This window comes from Carica papaya, chromosome 4 (assembly GCF_054855325.1).
Source record: "Carica papaya isolate Zhongbai chromosome 4, ASM5485532v1, whole genome shotgun sequence".
Lineage (NCBI taxonomy): Eukaryota > Viridiplantae > Streptophyta > Magnoliopsida > Brassicales > Caricaceae > Carica > Carica papaya.
Genome location: NC_142312.1, coordinates 1535808 through 1555013, shown reverse-complemented (window position 1 = coordinate 1555013; position 19206 = coordinate 1535808). Strand labels below are relative to the sequence as shown.

Below are 19206 nucleotides of genomic sequence, written 5' to 3'. Positions count from 1 at the left end.
AGAATTATTTCACAATCTCAGATAACATCAAGTACATTAATTAATACAAATATTCACGAAACTAAAATATCAAGCATTCATCATCATTCAATTTAAGTATATCTAAAATATAAAACTCCAATTATTTCTTTTATTTATTATATGATAAGCAGTTATAACGGTAGCCAGTTTGGCTAAGATCATTTCATCTAAATTTGAAGACCTATAACAAAAGATGACCTAACCAAACTTATTTCACAATTCCAAATTTACTAGTTTTAATTATCAGGGCCAACACTTGGGCCATGAGTATTAGCCAAGGAAGGGATACATAGATTGTTGGCAGAGTTATTGCTATCTGGAGTATAAGCCATGTTCCTGAGTGCTTGGCACAGTATCCTTATTCGCTCATGAGCTTTATCCATGATTGAGGTTAACTCTGTTATTTCATCTGACTGGAGCAACTCAATCGGGGTGGTCATCCAATAATAGAGCTGGCTCCACTTCATCAACTTGTTGTCACCGCGCTGAATAGAGCACTCATTGAGCCCTAATATTGATCTCTTGTCACCATCCTGGTGACCATTTGTGATTGTGTCACTATCAGGAAAACAAAGGAGGAAAGCTTTTGTGGGAGATGTCATAATTAGCACCATCCGCACTACACATAGAGCATAAATTTGCTTTGCTTTCTCAAGTAAGCTGGACCTAGGGGTTGAAGAAGGAACTCGTCGAGTACTTAATCTCTTGATTGTTTTTGGTTGAACCTTCTTCGGAAACATCTTCGCCATCCTTGAAAGAAAAAATATATGATAATAGCTAGTTGCTGCTAAGAATTGAAAATTTTTGAAAATAAGAAGACATATTTATAGTCTTTTAGAACGCGACTAGTAACGTAAATGAATATACGTTTCACTTTTAGATTAGTCACTTCCATTTCATACCAAATAAGGTATTGCTAATCAAAATATAGAAAAAAATCTTATCTTTCATCATGAAAATGATATGAAATATAGAAAAGGAAAATAATCTTTAGTTTGTATAACTTAAATTATAGCAGATTTCAGTAATCTGAAAAGAAATAGAAATTGAGTTAATAAGTAAGCCTACAAGATTAACTAAAAACTTGCCAGATGTTCTTTCTCCTTTAAGCTACCAAATGCATATCTGGTCCTCAACTTTTTAAGTATAACGAATTATTATTATAAATCTCATTTATAAATCTATAATGTAACATCCTGAACCCCAATATCGGTGGGTACGGATGTTATCACAACATTTCCAACTAGTGAAACAGATAAATATTAAATACGCAGCGGAGCTAAACTTTAATACACATATCTTGTGACTGGATAATTATTGTTTACACATAATTGAAGCATCTAAATTAATTTACAATATTAAAATAAAAATTAATAAAGTTTTCTTCGTCATCTTCTTTTGATCTTTGATTTTCTTTGATCTGGATATGGGTGAATTTGGGTGAGCCTCACAAATTCAATAAAAAAAAAATTCAATAACAGAGACTCAAGTACATATATTCACGCAATATATAAAATAAAATAATTTTTATCATAAAAAAAATATAAAACAAATATCACAATCAAAATATACAATAAAACAAATCATCACATGAAACATATTCTAATCGTCACTCTTATAACTTTATTTTTATTCTTATTTCAAATCACACTTACATTTGAACTATCATAATACACTCAGAATATCATAATTAAGGTTTCATCGTCTGATGTTGTTTATGTCGTCATCAAGGAAATGCGAAATGGATCTCCTCGTCACATGGATAACACACACACATAAATTTCACAATTGCCATAGCAGGTATATTTGCTAAGTGACCCACCCACAAACACCTATCCATATCTGGATTAGGTTTCAAACTCTATCCATATACAGGTTCACTGTACCCGCTGAACTTCAGCTACACACACATACTTTCCTCCTCAATTCAGACTAAACGAATAAATATTTAGGATCCTTACACTCTATACTCTTTCCAAATCTCTCTCGTTATCAATTCACTTATTTCATACATAAAATCTTAATTTCTATCTATAATTAAATACAAACACACATACAATACACGATATCATCACACATATAGAAGTCATATGTTTCAAACAACTTTCTGAATCATCTTGTGTTATATCACACAATAAGCACAAGATACTTAGATTTCTCACGCAACTGTACCAGATCACACAGTAAGTACAGTGCGTCGTACATCTATACTAGATCACACAGCAAATGCAATGTACCCAAATTCCATATGTACATATACTGGCTATACATTTCACACGTATAACATGTGTACACACATATATTATAATATAAACATGTACTATCACTATATGTCTCACACATAATATATATTTATATTCAGACACACACGATCTCTATCAATACATATACACATTCATACCTAAACATGTATATATACTCACAACACATCATATGTAATTATTCACGTATTTATTCTTATCAATTTTGTTTTTATTAATTCTGTTCTTATCAATTCATATCACATTCATCGTATATTTTTATATATATACACACACACACATACGTAACAATATATGTATATATACACTACATAAATATAAACAAATATAAATTAGATATACTAATTATATATATATTATACTATACATACATTTAAACATTTGCACACAATGCATTATATATATATATATATATACACATTTACATAAATATATAATTTATGTTTTCGTACAGAATACACATAATTCTTAATCAATAAAGCTTTGGGACTCATTTCTATCTCAATCAACGATCATCTCGGAAATCCAAATATTGTTTGGCTAGTTTTCCTAGTTTATAATAGAAAACACATAGATTAAATTATGAATAATTTTAAAATTATATTACGTAAAATGATGAACGAATTTTACCTTAGAAAACGCAGTCTCGGTCGTCAACGTCACCATGCACCATTATACACATGTGTTACCAAAAATGTTAGGTGCTGATAATCGAATCAGTGTACGTTGTCGCATGTGGCGCACCAACTTCATCTTGGCAGCCACACTTCTATTTTTTTCTTCATTCATTTTATTTCTTTTTTATTATTTTATTTTTTATTCTTTTTCTTTTTCTTTTTTCTTTCTTTTCCTTTCTTTTTCTTTCTTTTTTGTTTCCTTTCATTTTTTTTCCTTCTTCATCCTCCTTTCCCGCAACTCCTCTTCTTCTCTCTTTTGTTTCTTTTTTTTTCTTTTTCCTTTCTTTTTTTTTCTTATTCTTTCTTCTTTTTTCTCTTTTTTTTTTCGTCTTTCTTCTTCCTTTCTTCTTTTTTCTTCTTTCTTCTCTCTCTACCCACTGCATCTCTTCTCTCTTTTTCCTCTTTTTCTCTCTCTAACTGATGGTGATTGCTCTCATCTTTCTTTCTCTTTTGGTTGTGGTGTCGTGCAACACTACGTGACCCCTCTCTCTCGGTCGTCGACGCCGCTTAACCATTTCTCTCCTCTTACTGTCGTGTCACTCTCTCCTCACTCTTTCCTCTATTTTTTCTTTTTATTCTCTGCTTTTTCATTACATATATATATTTGACGCTTGGTTTGTTCTCCTTCTCTCTACATTTTTCTTTTATATAATGAGTTAATATTTTTTTTTCTTTTGTACTCAGCTGGTTCACCAGTTAGGTATTACAAATCTTCTCCCCTTAAAATAATTTAGTCCTCCAAATTGTACGTCAAGGAATTTGAATCACTTATCTCTTTACTTGGAGAAATGTTCTATTATGAGAGGTTTTTCTCTTACTAGAGAAATGTCTATTTCTATCACTTAGAGAAATTTCTCTCTCGTGTGGGAATCTCCTCTGCTCTTAAGAAATTTGATCTTTTAAATTTTCATTTGTGAGAATTCGAAATAATCATCTATGTATTCTATTGACATTTTAGTCTATAGATTGAAGTGATTATGACATATTTTTTAACGGAATCGTTTTATCTTTTGATATTTTCTTTTTCAATATCATACGAGTGAATGTCTGTAGGTTTAAGGGTGTTTTTGTACTCAATTATCTTTATATTCTTTCTCATTATAAGGGAACTTATTTTTTAAAAAATTTATCGTTATAATGATTCTGTTATCAAAACACTTCTTTAGAGATTTTGTTTTCTTTCTTTTCGGAATTTAATTTTAGAAGCACGGTCATTTAAAAACTTAGATTCCAATCAAGTTATAAATATATTCTGAATAAGAAACTCATCCGGTCTTAAACTTTAATAACCACATTAATTTATATTCGAGATCTTTAAATTAAACTGCAATTAAAGAATGGTTAAAATTTTCTCAAGTTTGATATAGCAATCATAAATCTACATCGAGCAAATGAGAAATGCAACTTACATTGAGATCACACAATAGGTAAGCGATCAATCACAAATGAACGAACACCTATTTCTTGGGAAACATGGTGTAGTATGTTTTTGTCATATAACAAGGTCAATATATATATATATATGTATATTGCAAGAAAATGCCTTGGTAATGCAGCAAAACTACATTGAAAAACAATTGCTAGGTATGCAACTAAATTCCTGAAATCGACTCGTCATTGTAGAAAATGAAGGAACAAAAAGCTTGTGAATTAATTAATTGCAGACCTAGTTATTCTATGGTTACTAAAATCAGACAAATAGTGTTGTTCTCCTGATACCATATGCAGAAACTTCCATTAGGGTTTTGTATTTCACTTAGATTGCATCGCATGGCTTCCATCCATTTCTTCTTCTATCACAATTTTTTTTAGAACACTTTTTGTTGATACTAAACCACCCATTAAATTAAAAAAAAAAAAAAAGAAAGAAAGAAAGATTGAATGGTAAAAAAATCAAAGAGAAAGAACAAAAGTACCATCTGCCAAACTAGTCTTGACTATAAAATTCTACATGGCGAATACTATGAGATACCATATCATAACTCGTTGGGCAAAATTGAAACTGGTTCACTTCCGTTGGTTAAAGGCCTAAACAGGACAAAGTTGGGCCACTAAGTTTTCTGGTTGACACTGGCTGAAAGTCTCTCTATCATGCTTTTAGTTTCAACGGAGGACATGCGTCCGGCCTTAGGCCTCGGGGGAAAGAGAAGAAATCCACTTTCATATTTTCAATTTTCTTACCCCTCCACAACAAAAAGGCCTTATATTATATTATTTTATAACTTACTCATATCATATAGTTTTTTTTTTCCTAACAAATATATTATATAGTTTTTATAATTTATCCTTTTATATACTTTGTTGGTTTAAAACGATAACTAATTAGAATTGATGTACCCACATCAAAAGAAGATAAAAATATTTTAAAATTCATGTGAGCATATTAAATTTTGTGGCAAAAAATAAAGCCGACCCTCTGTTTGCTTCCAAAATTTCAAAATGTAAGAATCAAAACAAAATTAGGAAGAGGGAGAATAAGCCAAAATCACATGCATTAACATTGTTATCCATCTTATAATCGTGTCAAAAGTCGGCACAAGACGGTGAAATTGAGATGGATGAGTTTGTAAATCTCAATAATGAAACAATGTGTGTACACTCACACACACATATACATATATATATATATATATGCGTATACATATCTATTTATACTCTTTTTTTTATTATCTATTATATAAGATGATAAAAGTACCATTAATTCATGTATTTACATAACTATAAATTTTGATAATAAATTTTTGTTGTATTTCTTTATTCCTAATTTGAAGTTTTGTTTTATTATTGAAAAATATTATGTCAACTAGAGTATATTATATTTTCATATACTATAATTTCAAAAATATAATAAAATAAATTTATTATAGTATTTTATTATAGTTTCTTATTTATCATGTGAATATATAGTAATGTATAAGAATGCATGTAAAATGGGGTTTCAAACTTAAACTAATTCTTATTCGCTTATTTGATGAACTTATCTTACACATATTTCACGAAACTAAATTTGATTTGTCATTCAAATATTTATACATAAAAATTTTCTGTGTGCATTAATTATGACAAATTTAATATAAATAAATAAGATAGTAGTACGAGTAATTATATTTTTTACGAACTAAACTTTATGTTACATTTATCAAATATATAATACTTATTATTAATGCTACTAAAATTTTTTTGACACTATCATCGTCTTTTCACTTTACAATTAAATTAACAGTCAAATATAATAGTTTTTTTAATTTTTTTAATTATTATTTAATGAAAAAAATTAAAAAAAATTTAAATAGAAGATAAAATTGAAAATAATTTTAAGAAAAATGGATGAAAATTTAAGTTCTGATGATATTTTTGAAAGAAAATTTAGAAACTGGGGGTCAAAACATAATTTAAAAAAATTGTACCACGTAAAACGCCCAGTCAGTAGCCCCGATGAACCAGAGCGCGCCGTGTGGCAAGGGATGCTGACACAATGCCACGCGGGAGGCCACGCTGGCGATCTGCGTGCCCGGATCGAATGGCCCAGACACGTTTTCGCGTGCACAGACAGTCCGAATATGTTCCCTCCCCAGACACGATCGAACGATCAAATTTAAATGTGATGAACAGTTCAGATATACTTCCTATTTAAACGCAATCGGACGGCTTAGATCAAATTGCGATGAACAGTCCAGATTCACTCCCTATTTAATCGCGATTGGACGGTCCAAATTAAAAGGGAACATATATAAATAACATTTTTCACACCAAACCCTAACCCTACCTGCCAGACCCCCCGCCGGAGAAGAAGACCCAGTCACCGAGAAAGAAGTCAACCACTGCTGCCGCCGTACCGGAGTCACTTCCGACTGCCAAAAGAGGTAAAAAATTTCTCATTTGCTCGAAATTCGATTTTAAACATCCATATGGCCAAATCGAAGCAAAAAGATCGGTGGATTAGCCGAAAACCGCAGGTAAAGCCCAGCGCCGCTGCCGCGGTAAAATGCAAAAAGCATCTGATGAGGCCCTTCCCGATTATCATTCTGCGTAATTCTTCCACCATTGTAATCACCGTTTTCTTCTCTACAGGTTGACCGAAGCAAAACGCTCAACCACGAAGGTGAGCCAGCGGAGTCGCCGCACCGGAGAATCCTACCGCCGGTAAGTTTCGATTTTTTGACTTTTTTCGGCTAACCGAAACTCCTTAATGTATTTTCTCACAGAGATTAATACAAAACTAATCGAAAACAGCCGACCCAAGGCAAACCACCATAGTGGGTGACAGTGTCGTCGCCGAAGCACGACAGAGCCGGCGTGCCGGAATTCTAAAATTGGCCAAAAAGGGTTCCTAACACTGATTTTGAATTTTTTTAGATATTTTGAAGTATTTGAAATGCGTTTTAATCCCTGAATGAAAATTTAGGGAATCCAGAGACCACCAGTAGGCGCAATCAAAAGTTTAGCATTTCAGACATCATTTTAAGTAAGAATCCATTACCTTATTCTCTGTTATGGAATTTAAGTTTAATTTTAAATAATATAGTATTTTGTGAAATTTAGAAAATATTCATAATTAATTACAGATTACTAATAGAGCCGGAATCGGTTATTTATTATTGTTTACTATGTTTAACCGATTGTCTGATTTTATAATTTTCGAATGCATGATAATACACTGAAATTGGTAGGATAATGCAATTGTATTCATTTGATGCATGTTTTGCTTGTTTTTATGTAATTACGGTTAAATTGAAAAACTAGAAATTAAAGGTAAACGAGAAATTATTTGATTAAGTGGATATATGAAACGACAGTCTTACTGGATATCTTATGAGATAATGCACAGACTGGGTATATAGGGAATCCTACCATGAACGTTGCCTCATACCGAACGGGGTATCAAGGTTTAGTAATTTGACGCTCATACCAGACGGAGTATGGGGATAGCCCGTTAATTGAAAATGTTAAAAAAAAAAAAAAAGATTCACGCGTAGTGGGGACATCTCTATGAACCCCCATAAATGCCAGTAGACTGATAAAATGGAAGGTTGTTGTTCCGACTGATCGTAATATAAAATTATGATACGTGTTATGTTATTGACTCTATAGGTTATTTTTAGTAATCTCGTTACGGTAAATATGTGGTAAATGATTTAATTTATGACAAATGAATTTATTTAAATTAAGAGCTTCATTAATTATTTTTATGATTTTCACCAACCTTCATTTCTGTGTCGGTGAGTAGCGTGATATTCTTACTGGGCTAGTGTAACTCACTCTTTCATTAACCATTTCAGATCAAGAAGATTAGGATTCAGAGTCCGATCCACAAGAGGATTACGAATAAGACATTCAGTTTGTTTACTCTTAATTTATTTATTTAGTTATTAGTTATTTTTTTAGAAGAGTTATTACAGTAACTCCCATTTGGTACTTTCAGTTATTATGTAATGAATGTAAAGTCTAATTTAGTATTTCACTTCTGCACTAAATTTATAATTTATCACATTTAGAGTTTTCCGGATTGTTACAGAACTCGTACTTTTTAAAATTATTTATGGTATCACTAAGATCAAATTTTCATTCATATTCTTAAAGCTTTTTGATTCTCAAGAATTGTAATTTTTGCATAATGCAAATGAGCAAACATTAATCTAAACCAAACTATTATTGATTAATCATTAACTTTCAATACCATGCAAATCAATAATTATGTCATCGTTATTTTATAATCATAATGATCAAGTATATAATTTTTCATATTTTAATCACTTAAATTAATTTTTATTGGTAACAAAGCCATAAAATTTCCAATAAATTAAATATTTATAATTATACCCAAAATAATTCTTTTTTTTTTAAAAAAAAAAAAACAATAGAAGATCCGGTTAAAACATTGTCTTATATGTGCAGAAAATTTCAAAGAAACTAAAATGTTGATTGACATGGACATGGCTTTGTGAGCAAACGAGCACCGTTTCACGGGGTGGATTTGACCGCATTTAATCTCACCCACATTACATTCATACCAAACCCTCTTGACCGGCTTCCCATAATGGCCCACGTCCATGTCAAAATGCCTATGCCCGCCCAGCCTTTGACTTATTCACACTCCCTTCGCTACATCATCCTTAACTTAATTTTTTTACTTCAAACCAAAAACTAATAATTAAAATTTTCTTCAACAACATGTTGAAAAGAAATTATAGAAATATTTATTTTGAAATTATAGAATTTGGTCATAATTTTTTAATCTTTACATCAATTATTTTCTTTTAAAAAAAAAATACTTTTTTCTCGCATTAGAAGAAGTCTCAAGTAAGACCAATTTTATGAGGCTAGGAAAAAAAGTACATTAGCTTAAAATACGGTATAAATATACACTATTTTTTGGTATATTAAAAAATAATAATTTCAAAATACCCGTATGAAATTGGCATAGTAGGAAAAATCACACAAAGAAGCTGTTGCAATGCAACATCATGACAACCAAATCCATTCAATTTCCATGTGAAATTTTGTTCTTGGCTGGTGCTTGGAAAGTCCCCAAAGCGCGTAGCGATATGACATGTAAATGAGCATTAATCAGGACCGTCAATTTGGTATACTAAATTGTTAGACCAGATTATCATATGATCACTAGCTGTATAAAGCCAAGAATCTAGATACACGGCCATGATCTTGCCTCATATTAGAATTTAGCTCTAGATGATTATACCCATATCTATCCTTATTAAGCCCCCCGGAAAAAAATTTGCATTTACAAATAATTAATTGAATGTCAATCTGTACTCGCGGAAAATACGGTAAGAAACTCTTATTAGATCCAACGGTGCGATTCATGTCTCAAGAGAAAGCAGGTGCATCAACGGCTTGATGCTGCTTTTTTCATGGTGATGATCATCCTCCCGGGTTGAACATCTGCTGCTTAAGTTTTGGTGATGGAACTCTAAACCAGCGCTCTCATCACCGTCGATTTCATCATCAAGATCAAGAGAGTACACCACATCTTCTTTGGTCCACCCCGCACGTAATAACACCAGAGACAGAACTCTTACGTGCCACGTCAAGTCCTCCTCCGTAATAAGATTATCACCTACGAGCTGGCATACCGCACTATCTCTACCCTCCCGATCACAGCCGTCCATTACCGTCATCATCTCTCTCACCTCCTCTTCAGTCCAACCTCCGTCTCTCAGCCTCCAAAACACTTCCTCCAAACACGCGCTCAACCCCAAACGGTATCCCTCCTCGCTGCACCACCATCCTCGCGTGTCCCCACGCTCCACAATTCGCCTCCCCCTCTCCGCCGTGTCGGACCAGAAATCGATTCGGCGCGCCGCTTTCGCCGCCCAAGCCGGCGCACAAGCCGGCTTCTTGAATTCACTCCCGATCAAAGTGATCAACTCGTAGCTCTCGAGACCACCGCCCGCCTCCAAGAACAGCTCGAACTGCTGAAAGAACCCGGCGACGTCAAAGCTCAAGACCCGAACGCTCTCCCCGTCGACGTAAAACACTGGGTTCCCCGCTAAATTCGGCGTTGTCGAAGGGATGTAACAGTTCCTGTAAATGGGGACAAGAACCGGTGCGTTTCGCAGTAGTGGTTCAACAAACGACAGACCACCATCGTCGTTTCGGGGTTTCGGCCCCCAAGAATCAGACCAGAAGCTGTGGCGGGATATGTTCTTGGAAATATTGAGGACGGGAAGACTGAGGAGGATGCGAATCTGCTGCGGAGAAGACGACCGCCAATTGGGGAAGTGGGGCCCCACGGGGAGGCCCACCTGGAGAATTGAGCGGAGATCGGGAGGGAAAGCGAACTCGAAAGAAGCTTCAATGGCGGCGATCTCTTCGTCCGTAAGGCCTGGTAAAACAGGGATATTGAAGGACACGAGTCGGTCGACGAGGGTTTTCGCGTACGCTGCGAAAGAAAAGCATACAAATGGTTTGGGCCTCGGCGGTCTCCCTGAAGGCATGTGAAAATTCGGTGTATCTGTGCTTGGCGGTGGAGCCATTGAAATGAACGTTCTTGCCAATTGGGTTGAGATACAAAAGGGAATCAAGGATGAAGACGAAGAGTCTGTAGTTGAATGAAGAGTGAGGATGAGTTAACGTCTTTCATGGGTGGCAGAATGGGTTTACTTAAGGGAGAGAGGAATGAGGCACGTGTAGGAGTGTAGCTAGAAAAGTTTCACGGCACGTGTTAGCCTCGTTGACAATGTGCGTACTTGTTTAATTTATTTATTTTTATCCTGAAAAAGAAATTGTCTGATTTTTTTGGGATTATATAAATGTAAATAATTTTTTTTATAAAAATACATAAATTAATATAGCAGGTAATTAATTAACAATTTTTATTTAAATTATCAAAATTAATTTGTATAACTTTTTAAAACATTTATTTCTAATATGGCATGTGTTAATCCGGTAGATCCCATATATCCAATGAGCCATATATGTTATATTTTATATTAATATGAGAAACCTGAAATTTGTTAGTTAAAATCGAAAAATTTCTGACTATAGATTTTTTTTTTTTAATTTATGGAAGGTAAATATTTGTTTGAGGAAAAAATAATATTTTAATGGTCATTTTAATATTAACCATAATTTTAATTGAATGTATAATTTAATAATATCAAAAAATTAAATTTGTATAGTCATAATTAAAAATATAAAGGCCCAAGATTGAAAGAAATGGAAATATTGAATTATATCAACTATAAGTAAAAGCAATTTAGAATTTAAGATTTACATTTCTTATACAATAAATCAATATTCTCAATAAAGTTACAAAAATATCTCTTTATATAAATTCAAAATAACGGAATAAATAACTAAAACAAAACGAAATAAATGTCTAATAGGGTTAATCTCTTTTGGGCAAATATGATGGGGTCTGGGAGGTAACATTTATTCACAACACTTCTACTGTTCAGGATCGGATCTTGTTCTTTTTAATATGAAATGATTAAATAGAGGAATGAGCTACACTAATTTAGTAAAAATATTACACTTAACACCGATACGAAAAATCAAAAGTTGGTAAAAAATCATAAAACAACAAAGAGAGTCATTACTTCTTTATAAATTTATTTAACTCAAAAAATATTATGTCATATTTACCCTTATGAGTTTTCAAATCGACCTATGAAGACAATAATTTTAACAACATTGTGATTTCATATTCAAATATGTAATAACAACAAACTTACCTGTTTACCGGTACCCCTGGAGTCCATAGAGATATTTTCCTACACGTGAATCCTATATTTAATTTATTAATCAATCTGTCGTCCCCATATCTCGTTTAATAATGGGCGCCAAACATGTCACTGCCTCAATACTTCGTCCGGTATGAGAGTGAACTATACCTCCCAACTCCTTCCGGTATGAGACTTCTCAGTTCCGTTCAACTGAGCTAATATCCACAATAGGATTTTTCCTATGTACCGAGTCCGTCCATCATTTTCTAGGATACCTAGTAAGCCTTTGATACATAGATCTATATCGTCAACCAATCACCAATCACTTACCAATATTTCATTTTTTTATCAATCAACAGTAAATCATGCAAATAGACAACATGTAAATCAAGAAAACATGATTAAGACATTTATCATAGATCAATTAATAAACAGGGATATAACGGTTACGTAAATTAATAATTGAAAAGGCAATTAGAATCAATAAATTAAAGCACCTGATACAACAGTAAACAATTAAGACAATATAAAAACAAATGGACAACACAGATAAACTATATACTGACTGGTTCCAACTCCACTGGTGCTCTGTAATAATTTTTAGAGTATTTATATTTTTCACAAAACACAATGATATTGATTATTAAACTTTAATTTACCATTATGAAAAAAATAGTAAGAGATTCTTATCCTGCATCGGTGTTCGAAATACTGTACTTTTTACTGCATTTCGTGGCAGTCCTCGAATTTCTTAAATTTTTTCTTCAAAAATTAAAAATACGCGTCATGTATCCAAAAATACCCTAAAAATTCAAAATATGTGTTTTAAAACTTTTTTGGCCAATTTAGGATTCCGGCACGGTAGCACTGCCGTGCTTTAGCACCGGCTTCACCGCCCACAGCGGCAGTTCTTCTATGTTCGACCATTTTTGGCTGGCTTAAGCCAGTTTCGGCCAGTTTTGCATGAAAATATGCGAACAACTAAGTTAGGGGGCCTCTATTGACCGAAAAATGAAAAAATCAAAACCCTACTGGTGGAAGGGTCTCCGGGTGTGGTGGCTCCGCTGTTCCTCCTTCGTAGTTAGAGTTTTCCTTCGGCTAACCTGCACTAGAAAAGAATGAGAAACAAAATGGTCGAAAAATCGAGGGGAACGAGAAACGAAAAGAGGGTCACTGGAGAGGTTTTTGGACTGCACTCGTGGCGGCTCTGCCGAGCTCCGCTCGTATTTTTTAGCTCACCCGCTGCCTTTTTGCTCTGGTATGGGTGTGGAGAGGCTTGGAATTCAATTCCAAGTGGAAGGAAATTTTTTTTACCTCTTTCAGCATCAGCAGTGGCTCCGATGCGGCGGTGACGTTGTCTCTCCGGCAGATGGTCTTCCCTCCAACTGCCCTCCTTCTTTTTCTCCGGTTAGGGTTGTCGGGTAGGATTTTGTAGCCAACTAAAGAGAGGTTTAAATACATCTCTTTCCTCTTATCTTGGACGAAGACATGGAGCAAGGAGAATCGTCCAATTGTTGCCTATTTAGACCGATCACGTGTGTGAATTTGGGCTATCCATCACGATCAATCTCATATATCCGAGCGCGTCTGAAGAGAAAACGCATCTAAAGCATCCGTACACGTGTAATGCGATCTAAGCCATTGGATTCGCCGGTGCGCAGATCGCCCGTGTGGCTTCCCACGTGGAACCGATGTCAGCGTGTTTGCTACACGGTGAGTTCTTACTCACTGGTGCTGCCGACGTGGCCGTCACATGTGGTTGTATTTCTCATTTTTGCGATTTCACCCTCTGGTTTAAATTTTTCTTTCAAAAATACCCCTCATTATTCATAGTTTCACATATTTTCTCAAAATTATTTTTAATTTCGTCCATAAATTCATTTTTTATAAAAAAATTTCATAAAAATGAAATGAAATAAAATAAAAAAATTAAATTACTTTAATATATTATTTTATTAATATAAAATTATCTCGGACTAAATTTTCGGGTTCGAATGTTATAAAAAATACATAATATTAGTTAATAATAAACCAACCCGAATTAAAGACATGGTAATTTCTGATAATAATTAAGTGCAGGAGTGAAACCAAATTAAACATTTGAAATTATTTTCAACATAGAAGAAAATCAGAACAACGACATGGATAATTATCCAATCAACTATATACTTATATAATATACATATAATATGGGTGTGTATAAGATCCTCATAAGCGATGAAGATCAAGGTTTATGTTTAATAATTTTTTATTATAAAATATTTAATCATATTATAAAATAATAATAAATGGTCTGATCATAAGGTGACACACTTTCTAATAATTTCAATGATAATGAAAATGATGTTAAACACATCACAGAAAACATGGGTTCATCCCCTTTTTTTTTAATAGATAAATTATTATTATTTATTTAAAAATATATAAATTATTTTTCAATTTTTAAAATAATTTTCCATAAATTAAATGAGTAAAAGATTATTATCTGTAAAAAAAAAAAAAAAAAAAAAAGGAGTATCAACAATGGAGATCAAAGTTATAAGTACATAAATTATTTTAACGAGTAAGTTATTATTTTTTAAAATAATAATTTTTATTGGGTAATTATATCTATTAATTTTATTTGTTTTTAATAATTAATTGTGTATCGAATATCAATTATACAATCGTGATAATATAAAATAATAAGGTAAAAAGGACGTGTATAAAATTATGTAAATAATAAATTATGATTTAAAAATAATATTTACAATTATATATAAATATTAAAGAGTTTTATTTAATATATTAAAGTTTTGTTTTTTTTTTTCTTGATTTTGTGACATGAGGACCCACAATTAAGAACATTTTTCAAAAGGGTGATTAATTGTATTACCGAGACTTTTAGATATGTATTTGGACTAAAATTTCATAATTTGACCGTCAATTTGATGGCCCATCTCTTTAAGTTTTTTGAAGAATTCTTTTTAAATAGCCAATTAATATATATATATATATACATATATATAGATTTCAGTCACTTCTTTGAATTCTTTGACGATGAAAATTCAATTCCCACAAAAATTTATTTCTCATCTTCTTTGATAGTGAGACTAGAGTCTTTTGACCTCTAGTGATATCTTCATGGATCATGACGAACATAATTTGATTTGTCTTTGCTTCCTCTGATAAGAAAAGAAAGAAGACAAAACAAAACAAAACAAAATTCGCTCACTGGGCAAAATTTGGTGTTTGCCTTTCAACAAAAGTTGGTCCAACTGAGCAGGAGCCATCCTATGTCAACAAAAAACAGAAACTGACACTGCAATTTTAAGTTAGCCGCACTGTTTTGGTCACCAGTTATTAAACTGAGGCAACCCTTTACGACTGTTTTCCATTGCACCATCCATGTTGTAAGCATTCCCAGCTTCCTGCTGACCCATTTCGTCAGCCGATGAGCTGCCATCGTCTCCCATTTCCTCTTCATTTTCCTCCTTACTGGACCCAACTGCAATAGCCTCCAGCTCCTCCGAAGCTTCCTCCTCATTCACAAAACTCCAACCCGAATTTGCTTTTCTTTCTCCTTGTCTGATAGTGCTGCCACTGTCAGAGAAAGCCTGAGAGTTAATATACAATGTATTTCTCTGACCTTCTTCAGAATGGGTGCTAGAAGGCCATATTCCATGACTTCCATTACTTGTTGTTCCCATATAAGTAGCTGAGTTATTGCCATTTCCAACTTGTTGGGACAGAATTGAGACAGAAGGTTTTGAAATCTCAGCCTTGGTTTCCTCTTCAAGCCCAATTCCACTTGTTTGGATTCCGGAAATTCCATGATGTATTTGATTGCTGAATGCAGACATGATCAGATTGGCTCTGTTCTTGTCCATGTTATCATTGAAGTTTCTTGCTATATCTTGGCGTATCCAATTATTTTGTTGTGGCAAAGTCCCTACAGGATGATATCTTTTCTCTTTATCCTCTACCTTGTTCAACCTCACCTTCTCAAAAGCAAGTGTTCTAGCCTCTGATTGAAGCTTAGATGATGCAGGCCTTCGACCACGAGCTCGGAGATAAGACTCAAAAGGAGGATGCACATCAGCAGAAGCAAGAGATCTCTTTGGTCTCCTTCTTTTTGATGGTTGTGCTGATAAACCAGTGGCAGTGGCCTGATGATCAGCAGCGAGCTCCTCAACTCTTGGTTTCAGACATGAAATTTCTTCTTCAAGTTTCGTCAAGCGGTTCTTGTAATCAGCTACTTCTGACTGCAATTGGTTGATGAAATTCCATAGCTGAACATTCTCAGCTGACTGCAACCTCATCAGCACCATAAACAAACCATTGTTTTTTCCCTTTTATCACCATTGATAGGGATTATCAAATCATAGGAAAATAACAAAATTAGTTAAGAAATTCATACTTGAGCTTCCCATAGATGTTGGTGTTTCTGAGAAAGCTTCGTTGTTGGCCTAATAATCCCTTTTTGAGAGGACTGAACCTGTGGAGAGCAACTGGGAATTGGTGAAAGAAGAGGTGAAGAAAAGTATCCATAAGGGCCTGGCAAGGTGGTGCAAGAAGGTTGTAATCGTTGATTTTGAGCCCAACAGTATGATGGATCCCAGGAACCTGTAATGCAAAACATGTATGACCCAAAAAGTATAAACATTTTCCAACAATGAACAATCACTCAGAAGATTTAAGTTGAATTTTGTTTAGATTTCAAGTCCATAAAATTAAAAAAAATTACAAACAAATAGAACAGAGCTTTGAGTAAAGATGTAATTCTAATTCTAAATTCATTCTATGCTATACAAGTAAAAACATAGACCCATCATTGCATAATTAAAACACATCCAATAAGTAAGCTAGGGAGGTACAAGATTGCAGCAAGATACCAAACACCAATTGATTGTACACACCAAAAGAGAAAGCTGCATTACTGATAGACTGAGACTTGTAACTTACCTGGGAAGCCCGGAAAAGTGTAACCAACATGGTAGCAGAAACTAGGAAATTGGGTTTGATTTCTTGCTGAATTTTCTCCTCTATCCAAAGCTTGCCAACCAGCATTTATGGTTCTGATGGGAGTGAATGGCTGAAAAGTAGCAGATGGATTCAAACCAGAAAAAGGGTAAGCTGGCCGTTGAGGCAGCCAGAAAGGGGCACCGGGTTGAGCCAAATGTGAAGATAGCAGGAAAGGATTGAATGAAAGATCTAGTGATTGCTGCTGCAACTGGGTTGAAACAATTGGTGAATTTGACTGCTGGGTGGGTAGCAAAGATGGTTTTGAAGCACACTGTCCTTCAGCATGTGGAGTTGGATACGACCATTGAAGGATTGATGGGATTCGTTGATTTAGGGAAGGTGTACTTTCAAGTGAATGGCTACTAGCCTTAGTGTTCTTTACAGATCGTGTCACGGCGGCTTGGTTCTGCTGCTCTTTGGTCTGTATATAAATATATATATATATATATATATATATATATATTAACCTCATTAAATTACAGAAATGGTATCTAATCAACAAAGCTGCCCAAAATAATGGAACAGAAATCTCATATAAACAACTGCATAATCTTAGCAATGAAACCAGATAGCATATTAAACCAAAAAGAAAAATAAGAAGAAAACAAACCCCATTCTATAGAGAGAAAAACAAAACATTACTAGAGAAAAAACAAAATGCGAGAACCTCGGTAAGAAATATTGCATCTTCTCTTAGATTTAACAATAGAGGGATGTAAAAAAGAAGCACAATAGAATGAATCGAGTGTCAGAAAAGTCCGACTAATGAAGAAAAAGAAAAAGTTCCAATAAGGCAGAATAAGAAGAAACAGGACAAAACCCATATCAGAAAATAAGAGAAAGCAGGTGGGTTTTTGATTTTGTACCAAGATATTGCTGGTTTCAGGTTTTTGACTGGTAGCGGAAGCAATTTTATCGTGATCCTTCTTCTTCATCTCCATCGGCAATCAAATCTCCAAACTCAGATGATTGAATGATGAGGAGTCAAAAGTTACAAAGAGCTGGAATGCTTTCTTCAGAGAAAAGGGAACGTGAAGGAGGAAGGCTTTTCAGCTTTTCGTTCTAGTCCTTGTTCTTGTTGCATGCTTGTCTTCTTGTCTGCTGCAAAACCAAATATATATGGTGTGCGCGTGTCTAACAAATATATATATATATATATATAGCAATTCAAAGGAAGAAGACAACAGTGGATGTAGTGAGTAAGAGAGCATTAAATCTGGTTTTCATTTGACGATGACACCTGTTTGATATGTAAAAGAAATCCACATAGTAATTGTATATCTGCTCGTTGGCACCAAAAGTCAGTTTCCATTTCTTTGCATTGCGTCGCCTTTTGGCAAAATGACAGAGCTACAGATACACCTTCTATTCCACTCCCACCGTCAGACTGAGAAATGAAAACAAACTTCGAAGCATTTATTCTTAAGAAAATGAAGCGAAATGACAGATAAAAAGAATCTTGGCAGAAAATGAAGAGAGAAGAAGAAGCCCAAAAAATTCTAATTTTGATTTTTTTTTTAAAGAGCAAGTATGGGAAGGAACGTTTAGGTGCGTGGAAGACCACACCCCCCCCTCCCCCACTTCAAAGACTTTCCTGCGAAAACTGTTGAATGGATTTAAGGAAAAAAAGAAAACACTTGTTCCAATGATGCCTCTAATAATGTAATTGCACGTGTACACCGCCATTTCTTCTCCGCTTTCCAGAAAACATTTCTGCCAACACCATTTATCTAATGAAACAGCGTTATTGGCCAAATTCAAATTAATATTTTTGATCTTTTTAATTAAAAAATAAATTAATATTTTTTGTAACGCATCTATTTTGGGAATGATCCAGTCCAAATCAAATTGGATTTTTCAAATCATTCAAAAAACAGCATGATCCAGTCCAATTTCAAAAATGCCTTGCAACAACAAAAACTTACAGCAACACGGTAGAGGACTCCGCTAGGCGCACGGTTGGGGAGTTCAAATTGTCTCTTAACACACAGGGTGATGAATTTTATTTCTCCAGAATTATGTTTTTATCAAGAGGATCAAGATTTAAAAGACCAA

General features: G+C 33.8%; 2 protein-coding genes across 4 annotated transcripts; both read right to left on the bottom strand.

The window, feature by feature from the left end:
- Positions 1–9421: 9421 nt before the first annotated feature.
- On the bottom strand, positions 9422–11036 carry LOC110809077 (uncharacterized). Its single transcript, XM_022034786.2, has one exon. It carries the CDS (start codon positions 10954–10956, stop codon positions 9781–9783), a length of 1176 nt encoding a protein of 391 aa, XP_021890478.1. The 5' UTR covers positions 10957–11036; the 3' UTR covers positions 9422–9780.
- A 4242-nt stretch (positions 11037–15278) lies between these two features.
- On the bottom strand, positions 15279–19070 carry LOC110809058 (uncharacterized). Of its 3 annotated transcripts, XM_088217217.1 has the most exons (5): positions 18392–19070; positions 18018–18249; positions 17092–17572; positions 16547–16752; positions 15279–16436 (listed from the first exon to the last, which is right to left on the bottom strand). In XM_088217217.1, the coding sequence occupies exons 2-5, from the start codon at positions 18090–18092 to the stop codon at positions 15480–15482; spliced, it is 1719 nt and encodes a 572-aa protein (XP_088073343.1). In that variant the 5' UTR covers positions 18093–18249; positions 18392–19070; the 3' UTR covers positions 15279–15479. The 3 variants fall into 3 exon arrangements, with proteins under 3 accessions (XP_088073343.1, XP_088073342.1, XP_088073344.1); XM_088217216.1 differs by having other exon boundaries at positions 18018–19070; XM_088217218.1 differs by lacking the exons at positions 18018–18249; positions 18392–19070 and having other exon boundaries at positions 15279–16443; positions 17092–17344.
- Between the last annotated feature and the right edge of the window lie 136 nt (positions 19071–19206).

What these genes read in the sequence shown, in the direction of transcription:
- LOC110809077 (XM_022034786.2), bottom strand. Translation starts at nt 10,956, where the DNA reads ATGGCTCCACCGCCAAGCACAGATACACCGAATTTTCACATGCCTTCA.
- LOC110809058 (XM_088217216.1), bottom strand. Translation starts at nt 18,092, where the DNA reads ATGGAGATGAAGAAGAAGGATCACGATAAAATTGCTTCCGCTACCAGT. An exon ending in CTGAAACCAGCAATATCTTG is followed by an intron (nt 17,573 to 18,017) that starts GTACAAAATCAA and finishes ATTTATATACAG; the next exon opens with ACCAAAGAGCAGCAGAACCA. An exon ending in AACATCTATGGGAAGCTCAA is followed by an intron (nt 16,437 to 16,546) that starts GTATGAATTTCT and finishes ATGAGGTTGCAG; the next exon opens with TCAGCTGAGAATGTTCAGCT.